The 14,233-nt window shown below is 34.1% G+C and overlaps 1 protein-coding gene across 19 annotated transcripts in view; it reads right to left on the minus strand.

Moving 5' to 3' along the window:
• The window catches only part of BAZ2B (bromodomain adjacent to zinc finger domain 2B), a 303,102-nt gene that overhangs the window by 142,559 nt on the left and 146,310 nt on the right, over positions 1-14,233 (minus strand). For 12 of the 19 annotated variants that reach the window (XM_053596952.1, XM_053596943.1, XM_053596951.1 and 9 more), the window contains 2 exons: positions 6,557-6,745; positions 278-445 (listed from right to left, as the gene is read on the minus strand). In XM_053596952.1, coding sequence (XP_053452927.1) covers positions 278-445; positions 6,557-6,745 — 357 coding nt within the window. The remainder of the gene's footprint in view (positions 1-277; positions 446-6,556; positions 6,746-14,233) is intronic. The other 7 variants (XM_053596957.1, XM_053596946.1, XM_053596945.1 and 4 more) reach the window with 3 other exon arrangements.

A 14,233-nucleotide genomic window follows, 5' to 3' on the forward strand; every position in this document is an offset into this window, starting at 1 on the left:
CGTACTATATTGAATTCCATATAGGTATGTAATAAGATAGAATAGAACTGGGTTAAAATTTGAACTATACTATATCCATATGTATTATCTTGAATGACTTACTTAATCTTGGCTGCAAAATACAGTACTTCTAATCTGAAAGAATTATTGCAAGGATTAAGAAAGACAATATGAATGGGTATAGCATAATGCTACAAAAGTGTTATTAAATCTAACTCTATGAAAATAATATGGCAATGGAAGATTTATAGTACTTCACTTATGTTAACATGGATACCTTTTTCAGGACCATTTCGATTACTTTTTCCTGAAGTTCTTGAATGGAATGAAGAAGAATCATGATTCTGGGCTAGAGGAGCAAATAGTGGTGGAATTCCCAGTAATGGTGAAAAGAAGGTTGCCCCAGTACGAGTATGAACATCTGTTGTTCGCCACCATTCTGCACCTCAAAACCAAACAAATGAACCAAAAATATTTGAATTAACTTTTCAGTTAATGTTACAACTGCTTTCTGTATTTTATTCTCTCCCTAAAATATTTTAAGTTTCATCTTGGAAGAGAATTGTTAAATTATATAGTTCTGATAATCTAATTGTAAACAGTTCATTAGAACTAATACACTCATCACTCTTCTTGTTAGGCCAGTATCCAAGAATCTTCACTTAGCAGTTTTCTAGAGTTCAAGTTTATAAAGAACAAAGGTAGTTCACAGTTTTAAAAATAAAACTGAAAACTTGGAATATAAAGAACTACTTGATTCTTTAATAGACTTACACCATATCTTTTCTAAATTATTAAAGAAAATACGTTAAGTTTTACAATAATCTACTTTAAGAATTTAAGGTTATACCTACAATCCATGTTAAGAATGTCCTCAAATTACATGCAACATAAATAGAGCTCTGATAAACCAAGTGGTCTAACCAGCAAAATAAAACAACTATAATCCATTATACTTCAAATGCATTTATAAAAGAAAATATTCTACGGTCAAATAAAAACATAAATATAGCAAAATCAGTATGCTTTTTTGGTTTAATAAAGAAGTTCTCAAAGGATTTCAAAAACCAGTGATTTCATATTGAATTTTAAAAGATTTATAAGGCTCTTGGCTCGGTGCCCATAGCACAGTGGTTACAATGCTAGCCACATACACCAAGGCTGGTGGGTTCGAACCTGACCCAGGCCTACTAAACAACAATGACAATTGCAACAAAAAACAGCCGGGCATTGTGGTAGGTGCCTGTAGTCCCAACTACTTGGGAGGCTGAGGTAAGAGAATAACTTAAGCCCAAGAGTTTGAGGTTGTTCAAACTGTGAACTGTGATGCCATAGCACTCTACTGAGGGCAACACAGTAAGACTCTATGTCTCAAAAAAAAATTTATAAGGCTCTCTCCTTAAAGTTAATGAAAAAAAAGCTTAAATTCTGTTTATACTTCTGCTCATAAAATATAACAATGATTATTTTATTGATATAAAATGACTAAATGGTAGAAAAATCATTGAATAGCATTTAGATACTCAGAGTGGCTCTTAGTTAATACTTTAAGAAAAGGCAGTTTTATAGAATACATTCTTCCAGAAAGAAAGAAGTAATCTTGCATTGTGTCATCTAAAATTCTGAAAACAATTTTCTCTGACTAAATGCCCTGTGAATTACCTATTAGGTTATTATTTTTCAGACCAGTCTTTCGAAAAATATAGTAAACCATATTTTTTACTGATTCTAACAACCAAGAGAAAATTAGAAGGAAAAAACCACAACAGTGTGATATGGGAAAAAACTCAAAATTATCGGTGTATCTATATTATGTGATCTTTACAACTTTACTAGGAATACCCCTTCATTAAAAATAGAATACAGGCCAGGGGCGGTGGCTCACACCTGTAATCCTAGCACTCTGGAAGTCCAAGGTAGGTGCATTGCTTGAATTCACGATTTCAAGACCAGCCTGAGCAAAAAGCAAGACCCTCCCTATCTCTACTAAAAATAGAAAAACTGAGGCAAGAAGATCGCTTGAGTCTGAATTGGAGGTTGCTGTAAGCTATGATGCACAGCACTCTGCTCAGGGCAACAGCTTGAGACTCTGTCTGAAGAAAAAAAAAATAGAATGTAAATGTAGGCTGGGCCTGTAATTCTAGCACTTTGAGAGGCAGAGGCAGGAGGTTGAGGCCAGGAGTTTGAGACCAGAATGAGCAAGCCCCCATCTCCATCAAAAATAGAAAAATTGGGCTGGGCACAGCAGCTCACACCTATAATCCTAGCACTCTGGGAGACCAAGGCAGGTGGATCACTTGAGCTCACAAGAGTGAGACCCCGTCTCTACTAAAAATGAAAAATTGAGGCAAGAGGATCACTAAGAGTTTGAAGTTGCTATGAACTATTATACTATGGGACTCTACTGAGAGTAACAAAGTGAGACTCTGTCTCAAAAAATAAAAAATTAGAGAAATTAGCCAGGTGTGGTGATGCACATTGTAGTCCCAGGAAGGCTGGTAAGCAGGAAGGCTGCTTGAGCCCAGAAATTTGAGGTTGCAATGAGCTATGATGATATCAATGTATTCTAGTCTGGACAACAGAGCAAAATCTGTCTTTTAAAGAAAAAAAAAGACCGCAAAGTGATATGCACCTTCCTTATCTAATAGCATAAATCTGCATTTTAAAAATGAAATTTTCATGGTAGCTGCAATTCTCAAAGGTCTAGAAAACAGTATAAGCAGAAAACTGAAGAAGCTATTCTTTTGCAGTGCAGGAAGGTGATGCTCCTGAAATGATACCAATGTTTATTTAGGGATGCCTGAATGATGGGAATGGAACCAAGAGTAACTATACAAAAGCATTAATCATTTATTCGCTATTTAGACAAAAGATATCTATTTAGAGAAGGAAAAAAAGTGCATTGTTTTGGTATCACCATCAGAATTTATTGTTATTTATAGGCTTGACAACTACCTTACACCTAGCTGATAAAAGGGTTCTGTGGATTAGGGCGGTGCCTGTCGCTCAAACGAGTAGGGCACCAGCCTCATATGCAGGAGGTGGCGGGTTCAAACAAAGCCCTGGCCAAAAACTGCAAAAAAAAAAAAAAAAAAAAAAAAGGGTACTGAGGATTCCTAGAGATATTTACATTATTTAACAAAAGAGTCTATAGTTAAAGCATTAAAGCTGAATGTATATGCCAGGTGCAATGGCTCGCACCTGTAATCCTAGCACTCTGGGAGGCTGAGGCAGGTGGATTGCCTGAGCTCGCAGGTTCAGGAGCAGCCTGAGCCAGAGCGACATAGGTCTCTAAAAATAGCCAGGCGTTGTGGCAGGTGCTTGTAGTCCCAGCTACTTGGGAGGCTGAGGCAAGAAAATCACTTGCGCTCAAGAGTTTGAGGTTGCTGTGAGCTATGACGCCATAGCACTGTACCGAGGGCAACAAAGTGAGACTCTGTCTCAAAAACAAACAAAAAACAAAGCTGAATGTATAGATTTGTAAACAACCAACAAATCAGTAAGCAAATCAGTGCAGTAATCAACATGTAGTAGGATTTAAATATTTTAAACATAAACTAAAAAAAAAACCCCGTAAAAATGTACTTCAGAATGTCAAAGCTAACTAAGCACACAGTAGGGATTACAGAAAACAATGAGAAAATGTGTTATAAATAAATTGACACCACAGAGGAAAATATAAAATAAGCAATAAGATCAATTAAATAAAGAGATAAAAATGGTACAGCTTCTGAATATAAATTTTACAAATGTCTGGTATTATTTCACAGGAGATAATATACTTTTTGTTAAGTGACAAGTTTAGTTACTTTCCAAATTTAAGAAATAAAAAACAAAAAATTTTACACACAAACTAGCTTGTTGATAAAAGGGAAAATACAAAATAAGGATTATATAAATAAGCACATGATGAATTTCCAAGTATATTCAAAAGAAGTAACAACATACTAGGAATATTAATCATATGCAACTCAAAGATTTTAATATTTCGGACACTTTGACAAAACTTTATGGTAATATATTAAATAGCCAAAATTTATAATTATTCTGAAGGGAATTATCATGAAATACTATATCAATATAAAATAGAAATAATCTTATTATATGCTGATGTCTATCAAATAACATTTGATTTAATCAGAAATACAGAATACTTTAGAAATGCATAAAATTTGAAAACAAATTATTCCTTATTTAAAATTCCTAGTAATGTTTGTCCTGTGTGTCCTCATGTATTTATTGGGTGATTTTACAACTTTGGCAGTTTAGCTTCCCTTCTGAATAAAGACAATTTATAGAGAACTTATATTTACATTTTTGCCACAAATCTACAACTTAAGTAAAATGAGTCCTTGAAAACCAGGTGCAGTATCTGGCCAGAAGGAAAAGAATTATACTCAGGCATATTTTCATTACTTAACACTCTGTATTAAATTGAATGTTTATCCATGTCCTGAGAACTATAGCAACATAAAATATACTATGTTAGTGTATTCCTCAGTAACTGGCTTAGTGCACAGAACACAGTAAATGCTCCAAGAATTCTGTACATTAAATGAATAATTATGTAGGCTGGAGAAATTATTAAATTTTTTCTATACAGTGGAAGTATCGATATTATTGAAATCTAAATGAGTAATTTTTAAAATGTGTTGACCATTATTCCAGTGTAGAAGTATTTCTTTCTTTTTTTTGAGACAGTCTCATGCTGTGACCCTGAGTAGAATGCTGTGGCATCACAGATCATAGCAACTTCAAACTCTTAGACTTGAGCAATCCTCTTGCCTTAGCTTCTAGAATAGCTGGGACTATAGGTGCCCTCTGTAATGTCTGGCTACTTTTTCTATTTTTAGTAGATATGGGGTCTTGCTCAAGCCGATCCCGAACTCCTGAGCTCAAGCAATCCACTTGCCTTGGTCTCCCAAAGCGCAAGAATCACAGGTGTGAGCCACCGCAGCCAGCTGAGAAGTATTTTGTTTTAATAATACAGTAATTACATTTGGTTTAGAACTGTTCAAAAGCAATAGTTTAATAAACTATAATACAATGATAAAAACATTTGCGATCCCAGTAACTATATTATTTTGATTTTTATATGTAATTTTATATTTCAGTAAATATCTGTTAAATGCTTATCTTGCTAAATAACACTGCTAGAAAATAAATAAGTTCCCATTAATATTGTTAAAGGAAATGTTCAGACTTAGTTTAAGACTTTAACTGTCTGCTCACATTATTCTTCCTCCTCATCCCCACTCCCTGACAACGGGATTAAAGGAATAATTTGATTCAAGAAATGGAACTTGAAAAATATATTTTACCATCTATCCTTTATACATATAGTTTAAACAAGACATTCATTTCTTTTTAAAGAAGTATTTGCCATTTTTTTAACCATTAAAGTGCCCAAAAGAAAATAATAATGATAGTTAACAATTATAGACTAAACAGGTGGGCCAGACACTGTATTCAGCACTAACTATGACCTATGTTCTTGAATCCTATGAGGCACAAGCACTGTTATTATTATCCTTGTTTTCAGATTAGAAAACTAAAGCTGAGGGGTCAGATATTGTGTGAGATCACATAGCTATGAAGTAGCAAAGCCCAGATTTAAATTCAGATCCATTTGTCTCTATAATTATGTCCCAATGTTTTAAACTATTTCACATACACTAAAACATACATCCCTTACTAAATTTATTAAGGTAAAATTAATCACTGGAAAAAACATCCAACTTTAGTTTTTTAAGAGAATTAACAAGACAAAGAGTGTTTGTCTAACTTAAGTTTTAATTGGCATCTTTCTGAATCCTCATAATGTGTAGAATTTTGACTAATAGTGGTCCTCTTGCAATATAAGTAGTGTAATTCTTTAGTTGTTTTGATCAAATATAGAAAAATATAGAAATTTAATTGTCAAGCTCAACCTTCTTATAAGTGAAGAACCCCCCAATACGGGTATACTAAAAGCCTAGACTTCTCCACTATATAAATCATTCCCATAACAAAAAAACCACTCACACTCCCTAAATCTATTGAAATAAAATTAAAAAAAAGGAACTGAATTTAATTTCACACTGTAAGTGAAATAATTTTTAAAAAATCAACAAAGTTGGGGCGGCAACTGTGCCTCAGAGGAGTAGGGCGCTGGCCCCATGTGCCAGAGGTGATGGGTTCAAGCCCAGCCCTGGCCAAAAACTGAAACAAAAAAAAGAAAAATCAAACAAAGCTGAGAAAAATCATCATACTTTACACTTAGAATATATACTTTTTTTTGTATATTACACGTCAATAAAAAGCAAGAAAAATAATTGGCTGAACTATTCCCTTCTGTGATAGATGCCTATTTATCTAATTAAATTTCTGAATACATTGCCACCGAACAACGTATACGTGCGGTTTTTTGCACATGACAAATAGAATTAAGCCAATTCTTGCATAAGAATTTTAATACAGATATTAGACTATTCCTTTTTGTTCAATAATAAATCACTGCCTGAACATTTTCAAGCTTCCCTCCTTTCCTTGAACACTGTTTGTAACATATGTTTACCTGGAAAAGATGCTAGTTGGGGATGTGCGGCTAAGGCTGTGGGTGTACCAAGTGTCCCCAAACCACCAAATTCTGAATGCCCTGAGCTGGCTGAATGTAGACCAAAGACTGGGTGGCTGACCATTGGGAAGGCACTCGACACTGTGGACAGGTTAAACGGTTGATCCCCAGCTGCTCTGAATAAATGCCCTGGGAGGGAAGAAAACACACTTAAAGTTGTACTACAAAAACAGATGAGATTTATGTAATTTCAACATTTATAGTTAAAACTTATAATAATTTCTTATCTATTCAAGTTTTTATTTTGCATTTTTCTTCTGCATTTCTACTCTTCAAACCCCACAGAATAAGATCTTTCTAGAAATATGAAAATACTCTAAAAGTAATAAAAGTTAATGGTATAACTTTATTTACGTTGAATTTGAGAACTGATGTTTTAAGTAAATAATTTCCACTAATTAAAACAATTTGACTTGAGGAAGAGAGCCCAATTTTCTGCTAACATGTGTTTATTAATATACTATTAAATTTTTTTACTTGTTAGGAAAATAAAAACATCCTATTAATATAATATGAAAACCACTGAATTAAGTCCAGAATGTAAGTCATAGAAGTCACCAAGTCATTACTCAAATTATCATACATAGGCAAAGAGATTCCAGTTTCCACGTGCCAGAATGTAAGCAGTGTTCTCTAATACAGACATGCATTGTTTAAGAGAAGTGTTATGCAATCATTACAGCGTGTACTTATACAAACCTAGGTATAGCTTACAGACCACCTACCCTATAGCTGATCACTACTTGGCTACAAAATTATACAGCATGTTACTGTACTGAATATGGTAGTCAACTGTAGCATAGGATAAGTATTTGTGAACTAAACATAGCTAAGCATAGGAAAGGTACAGTAAAAATACAGTATTATAATCTGATGGAATCATCATCGTATGTATGAGATTTGTCATTGATGGAAACATCATCATGCAGCACATGACTGCACTTCTCAGGTGAGAAGAGTATCTTGATACCAAAAAGGGATTGTGTTCTAGCCAAATAAGACAATGCACAAGACAACATAGGATTCAATGAATTAACTTACTAAGGTATTTCTAAATGCATTCATAGGTGGTTATCAACACAAAAAAATCATTTTTAACACTTTGTTAAGACAGTATTTAATTCAAGTGAGTGTGACTTTTCAACCTCCACTTTTATTCTAAAGAGAATTTAATACCCAGACTCCCAGGTCTGAGTGCTACATGATCAAAAGCACAACTTACTTTCATACTTTATAGGAATATGACAAAAAATTTTCTAATACTTGAAAATTATCCATTTACATCCAGAAAATAATTAAGGTACCCAGGCTTGATACTATGAAAATAGAGTATCAACCCTCAACTCCAGATTATCTAAAGAATTTACTATATGTATTCATGTGTGCTCTGTGTTAAAATTACAGAATAAAGCTTCCTTATCATCTCCTGTTTATATCAGCCCTGACTGTGCATTACAATTTAATTAGTTTTAACACAGTTTATGTTTGAAGTAAATTTAAACATGTAAGTTAAAAATAAGTATACTTTGTTATCATTTAGTTATCAACCAAATCTCTCCTCTTTGCTTTTTTTATCTGTAAAAACCAAGGGGTAGTCCTAAAAAAGGCTAGAGTGTACTCTCAGAGACTGATATGAACCCTATATTCTTTAATGAAACAACACTGCATTCTTTATTAGATAAGTAGATTTGAGTAACTTTAAATAAACAAGATTTAAATAAATTTCATCAATTACGTTTTCTATCAGCCTGTAAGGAAAAAGTTCTGATTTGGGTGTTTCCACTACAACAAAGCAGTAACTAGGTCTCCCATGGAAGATCAACAGTGTCCCCACCAAGAAACTGTGAGGGAGAAGGACAAAGAAAGGGGAACAAACCTGGGTATCTTTTTGAATTTAGCCCATCTTTGTTTTGCTTCATCAAAGCCTAAACAGAAAATTGGTAAACTGGTAATTTTCTTTTGTTACCAGAGCTCTGGACTGCATTAGCACTGAAGATGAGTTTAAAAAAAAAAAAAAAAAACCAAAAAACATAAAACCAGGTAACCCATATGTCACTTTTAATACTAGTGATCGATCACCAGAAAGATTACATTGAATTTTGGAGATTTGGGGGGCAAATTCTCAGAAACCCACTGAGCTTCTCTAAAAAATCAGCTTGTAATCTTAAAAATAAGCATTTATTTCCATTTGTTATTACATATAAAATCTCGTGTTCTTACCAATCAATTCAACTCTTTGACTCAAATATGCTTAATCAAACATTTTATTTATTATGTAAACATACTATGATCAATCACATTTAATTTTCTGTCATTTTCCTGATAAGCAATTGAACTGAACTTCCAGTTCTGGGAAATTTAGAATCATCTGTAATTTCTATTTTACAAAATAATAATTCATAAATTATATTTATTAATTACATGTATATAGCCATGATTTAAAACAAAGAAATTTGCAGAGAATAAACTCAAAACTAACAAAAGTATATAAAATATTATAAAAATTCACAGCTGGGCGCCTGTAGTGCAGTGGTTAGGGCGCCAGCCACATGTTCTAAGGCTGGGGTGGGTTCGAACCCAGTTCAAGCCTTCATAACATGTTCTACAACTTCTGCTATTAATAATCTCATCTATTCTTTACTTACAATCTTTCCTGCTTCCCAGGAAACTTACACTGCATTATTACCACTGTAAGTTATTTAATGTATATAATATTTTGCATGGAAAATATATTTCATTATCCTTGTGCTTGGACATAAAAATTAACTCATGTAGTTTGTCATTTGTTTCAATAAAAAAAGAATGAAGCATATCAAATACATGCAAAAAAAATGCTCTACAACTTCTGCTATTAATAATCTCATCCATTCCTTACTAACAATCTCAAAAATATATTGCCCCAAAAGTATTCCTGGATTTCCCAGAAAGATACGTTAAGGCGTTCTTTGAAAATACATGATATATTATCCACAATCTGTCTTTTGCCATTCCATTACTAGGGTGTAAGGTTTTAAAGGAAAGAGCCCTTTCTTAATCATTTTTACTCTTCACAAAACATTGCTACAAGGCACACTTATCAGTTGGCAGAGACAACACTTCATAATACCTGCTATAGGCAACTCCAAAAGAGCAATTTTCACTTCTCTCTCTCTTCTTTTAAAAGGCTAGAACAACCAGAATAATTCCTTAAATAAATAAAGATAAATTACCTCGTTTTCCCTATTCCAAGTGCAGAAGTCATTTACAAATGTTCCTAAAAGCTGATTGGGTGGTTAGAAGTCAATTTAATTTAGAAGTATGGTATAGCTTTAATCTTTTTATAAGCAAGGGGAAACATTTTGATTGTTTGATTACACCCTTTGTTACATTGCCAGAACAATGCCCTTAGTCTTCAACTATCTTAAAATTTTAAGCTACCGTTTAGAAGGGGATTTTTTTTTATCATAGACTGTGATGGCTCAGTGAATCCTACAACTACATTTAAAACAAAGCATATTTTTTATTGATGAAAAGAAGAAAGATATCTTCATGCCAAAACAAAATACAACAGAAGTCAAACTGGCTCTTTTAACCTATGTCTATAAAACAAAATTATGTAGATATTAGAATGGTCCACTCTAGGAGAAGTAAATTTTTCCTACATTAAGATATCTAACATTAGCAGATAAAACCCGTCTTAATTAAAAGTTAAGTTTTCCCCAGAGAAAACATTTGTAATCTGGTAAATTTTATCACAAAATGATAAAATGATAATACGATTATACTAGAAAAACTATTTTAAATTGCACATGAACTTTAGGGCCCCCTCCACCCTTGTACTTTTAGAAGACCACAGTTATTCCTTTTTAGCAGATATTAAAATTCAGTTTCAAAGTTATGGATATAAAGTTTACTTCAGTTTCTGTTTTAAGATAGGTAACAGTGTGCACATTTTACATAATGAAATTTAATATATATCTGCAATGCCTAAATTATTATTATTATTATTTTTGAGACAGAGTCTCACTTCTTTGTCACCCCCTATAGAGTATAATGGTGTCATACCACTTAGCAACCTCAGACTCTTCGGCTCAAGCTACTCTCTTGTCTCAGCTTCCCGAGTAGCTGGAACTACAGGTGCCCGCCTCAACACCTGGCTATTTTTAGAGATGGGGTCTCGCTCTAGCTCAGGCCATCTGCCTACCTCAGCCTTCCAGAGTGCTGGGATTACAAGCATGAGTCACTGCGCCTGGCCTCTAAATTCTTGACTTATATTACTAGCTGAATATTTTTTAGCCAAGATAGGGTGCATTCAGGGTGGTATGGCTGTAGTCTATAAGCTAAATATTTTTCAGCAGAGTTTTTCAAATTCTATTATCAAATGCATATAAAAGGATTAAAAGAAATATATAAATGCCAGTGTGTCATTAAAAAGGCATGTTAACTACATGTCTTCATCAGTATTAATGAAAAATATAGTAAGGCTTCTTTCCCCCATTAGATTGAAATAGTGTAAATACTGGAGACTAAACCTAAACTACCAGTGAACAAAACCTGCAATCACTAAGGAAAAGTTCATTAAGCATGCTAAAGAACTCAATCTCTAAAATAATCAAGATTGTTTACTATGATATAATCCCATATGTTGCTTTGCGTGCTAAAAATGTTTTTAATCTTCCAATGCTATACTAATTTGTTCTAACATGTCTTGAAACTTTTTTCTTTTTAAAAAATGTAAGCATAATTTTACAAAATTATCCTCCAATATACATACTGCAAAGTATGACTAATAATCAAAAATAGTAGTGAATTAAAATAAGTTTTTATAAGTACTTTAATATCAATAATAACAGTGTAATAACCAAAGTAAAATCATCAAAATTACTATAAATTAAAGCAATACTCAAAATATTGGGTTGGTTATTAAAATTCCTAAACATATTAATGTTTCAATATTTTGAAACTCAAAATGTATAAGTTCTATAGTTACTGGTGACAAACATTTCTCCCCAAATAATCTTCATCTCATTCCTGTTTGAGTCAGTTAACCTTTATATCTTAACACTTAAAAAGATTTATAGAATAGAAACAAAGTCTTTTTTGAGGATATTTCTAGCCTTTATTTATTTATCTCATACTGTACGAAATGTCATGGGTTTCAGTATAGCAATCTGAATACAGTCCCACGTGGGGGCTCACACTTGTAATCCTAGCACACTGGGAGGCCAACGTGGGAAAAGTGCTTGAGCTCAGGAGGTTGAGACCAGCCTGAGCAAGAGCGAGATCATGTCTCTACTAAAAATAGAAAAACTAGGCAGGTGAGGTGGTGCACACCTGTAGTTTCAGGTACTCAGGAGGCTGAGGCAAGAGGATTACTTGAGCCCAAAAGTTTGAGGTTTCTGTGAGCTATGACACCATGGCACTCTACCCCGAGTAACAAAGTGAGATTCTATCTCAAAAAAAAAAAAAAAAAAAAAAGTGAACATATTTGAATACAGAGTGCTACAACACCAGTAGTATGTGGAGTTACATAATATATCACACATGCATTGTATTATATTTTTAAAATAGAAAATCACTTCTGGTGTACATCAGGACCTAAATTTTTTAAATTATAAATTTAGAATTTATATAAATTAATGGGGTATAAAGTAATATTATAATTTAAGAATCCAATGAACAATAATCAAGTTAGTTAACATAGCCAATCACCCTAAGTACTTAACATTTTTTTGTGGTGAGGAAACACACACATCTTAAACACTGTCTAACTGAGACTTTGTACCCTTTGACTATCAACTCCCAATTCCCCTCACCTCATTGCTCAGCTTCTGTAACCACAATTATACTCTGCTTCTGTGAGTTCAATGGTTTTATATATATATATATATATTTTTTTTTTTTTTTTTTTTTTTTGTAGAGACAGAGTCTCACTGTACCGCCCTCGGGTAGAGTGCCGTGGCGTCACACAGCTCACAGCAACCTCTACTCTTGGGCTTACACGATTCTCTTGCCTCAGCCTCCTGAGCAGCTGGGACTACAGGCGCCCGCCACAACGCCCGGCTATTTTTTGTTGCAGTTTGGCCGGGGCTGGGTTTGAACCCGCCACCCTCGGCATATGGGGCCGGCGCCCTACTCACTGAGCCACAGGCTCCGCCCAATGGTTTTATATTTTTACATACATGTGAGAACATGTGGTATTTGTCTCCCTGGGCCTGACTTATTTTACTAAGCAAAATGTTCTCTAACTCCATTAATGTTGTTGTAAATGACAATTTTTTTTTTCTTCTTGAAAGCCAAATAATATCCCATTGTGTATATATACTCCATTTTCCTTATCCATTTATCTGCTGATGAACACTCTGGTTGATTTCATACTTGTGAAAAGTGAGGCAATGAAAATGGGTATGCAGACATCTCTTCAACAAACTGATCTCAAATCTTCTAGGTAATATCCAGGAGTGGGATTGCTAGATCATATGGCAATTGTATTTTTAGTTGCTATTTTTTGTTTTTGAGGGTCACTTTGTCACCCTCAATAGAGTGCTGTGGTGTCACAACCCACAGCAACCTCAAACCCTTGGGCTCAAGTGATTCTCTTGCCTCAGCCTCCTAAGTAGTTAGGACTATAGATTCCTGCCACAAAGCCTGGCTATTTTTAGAGATGGGGGGTCTTGCTCTTGCTCAGTCTGGTCTTGGACTCGTGAGTTCAAACAATCCACCTGCCATGGCCTCCCAGAGTGTTAGGATTACAAGCGTGAGCCATGGTGCCCAACCTGTATTTTTAGCTTTTTGAGGAACCTCCGAACTGTTTTCCATAATGACTACACTGCTTTACACACTCAACAACAGTATACAGGTGTTCCCTTTTCTCCAAATGCCTGCCAATACTTACTTTTTGTCTTTTTGATAAAAGCCATTCTGACAGGTGTGAGATGCTATCTCATAGCAGTTTTAATTTGCATTTCCCTAATTATTAGTGATGTTGAGTTATTTTTTGTTTGTTTTTTAAAATGTATCTATATATTTGTATGTCTTTTTTTTTTTTTTTTTTTGCAATTTCTGGCCAGGGCTGGGCCTGAACCCACCACCTCCGGCATATAGGGCCAGTGCCCTACTCCTCTGAGCCACAGGCACCTGTGTGTCTTCTTTTGAGAAGTGTCTATTCAGGTCCCTTTTAAACTGTGTTCTACTTTTAAGTATTTATTTTGAGGTTATTTTACACTCATAAGATTTACAAAAATACAGAGCGTTTTTATATACTCTACCCAAACTTCTCCTTAAGTTAACATCTTATATGACTATAGAACAATTTTCAAAACTAAGAAATTAACCTTAATTAATTAACTAAAATAATTCATCCAGATTTACTCAGTTTTCCCACTAATGTCACTTCTCTGTCTAGAGATCCGATCCAGGATCCCTCTTTACATTTAGTTCCTGTGTCTTCTTAATTTTCTTCAGATTGTGATAGTGTCTCAGTCTGTCTGTCATTACTGCAATACATGGAAGCGTACTGGTCAGGTGCTTTGTAGAATATCCTTCGGTTTGAGTTTGTCTGAAGCTTTCTCATGATTAGCAGAGGTTATGTGTTTTTGGAAAAGATACCCAACGTACCCTTTTCATGATGTTGCTATG

The sequence above is a fragment of the Nycticebus coucang genome, chromosome 7 (genome assembly GCF_027406575.1).
Source record: "Nycticebus coucang isolate mNycCou1 chromosome 7, mNycCou1.pri, whole genome shotgun sequence".
NCBI lineage: Eukaryota > Metazoa > Chordata > Mammalia > Primates > Lorisidae > Nycticebus > Nycticebus coucang.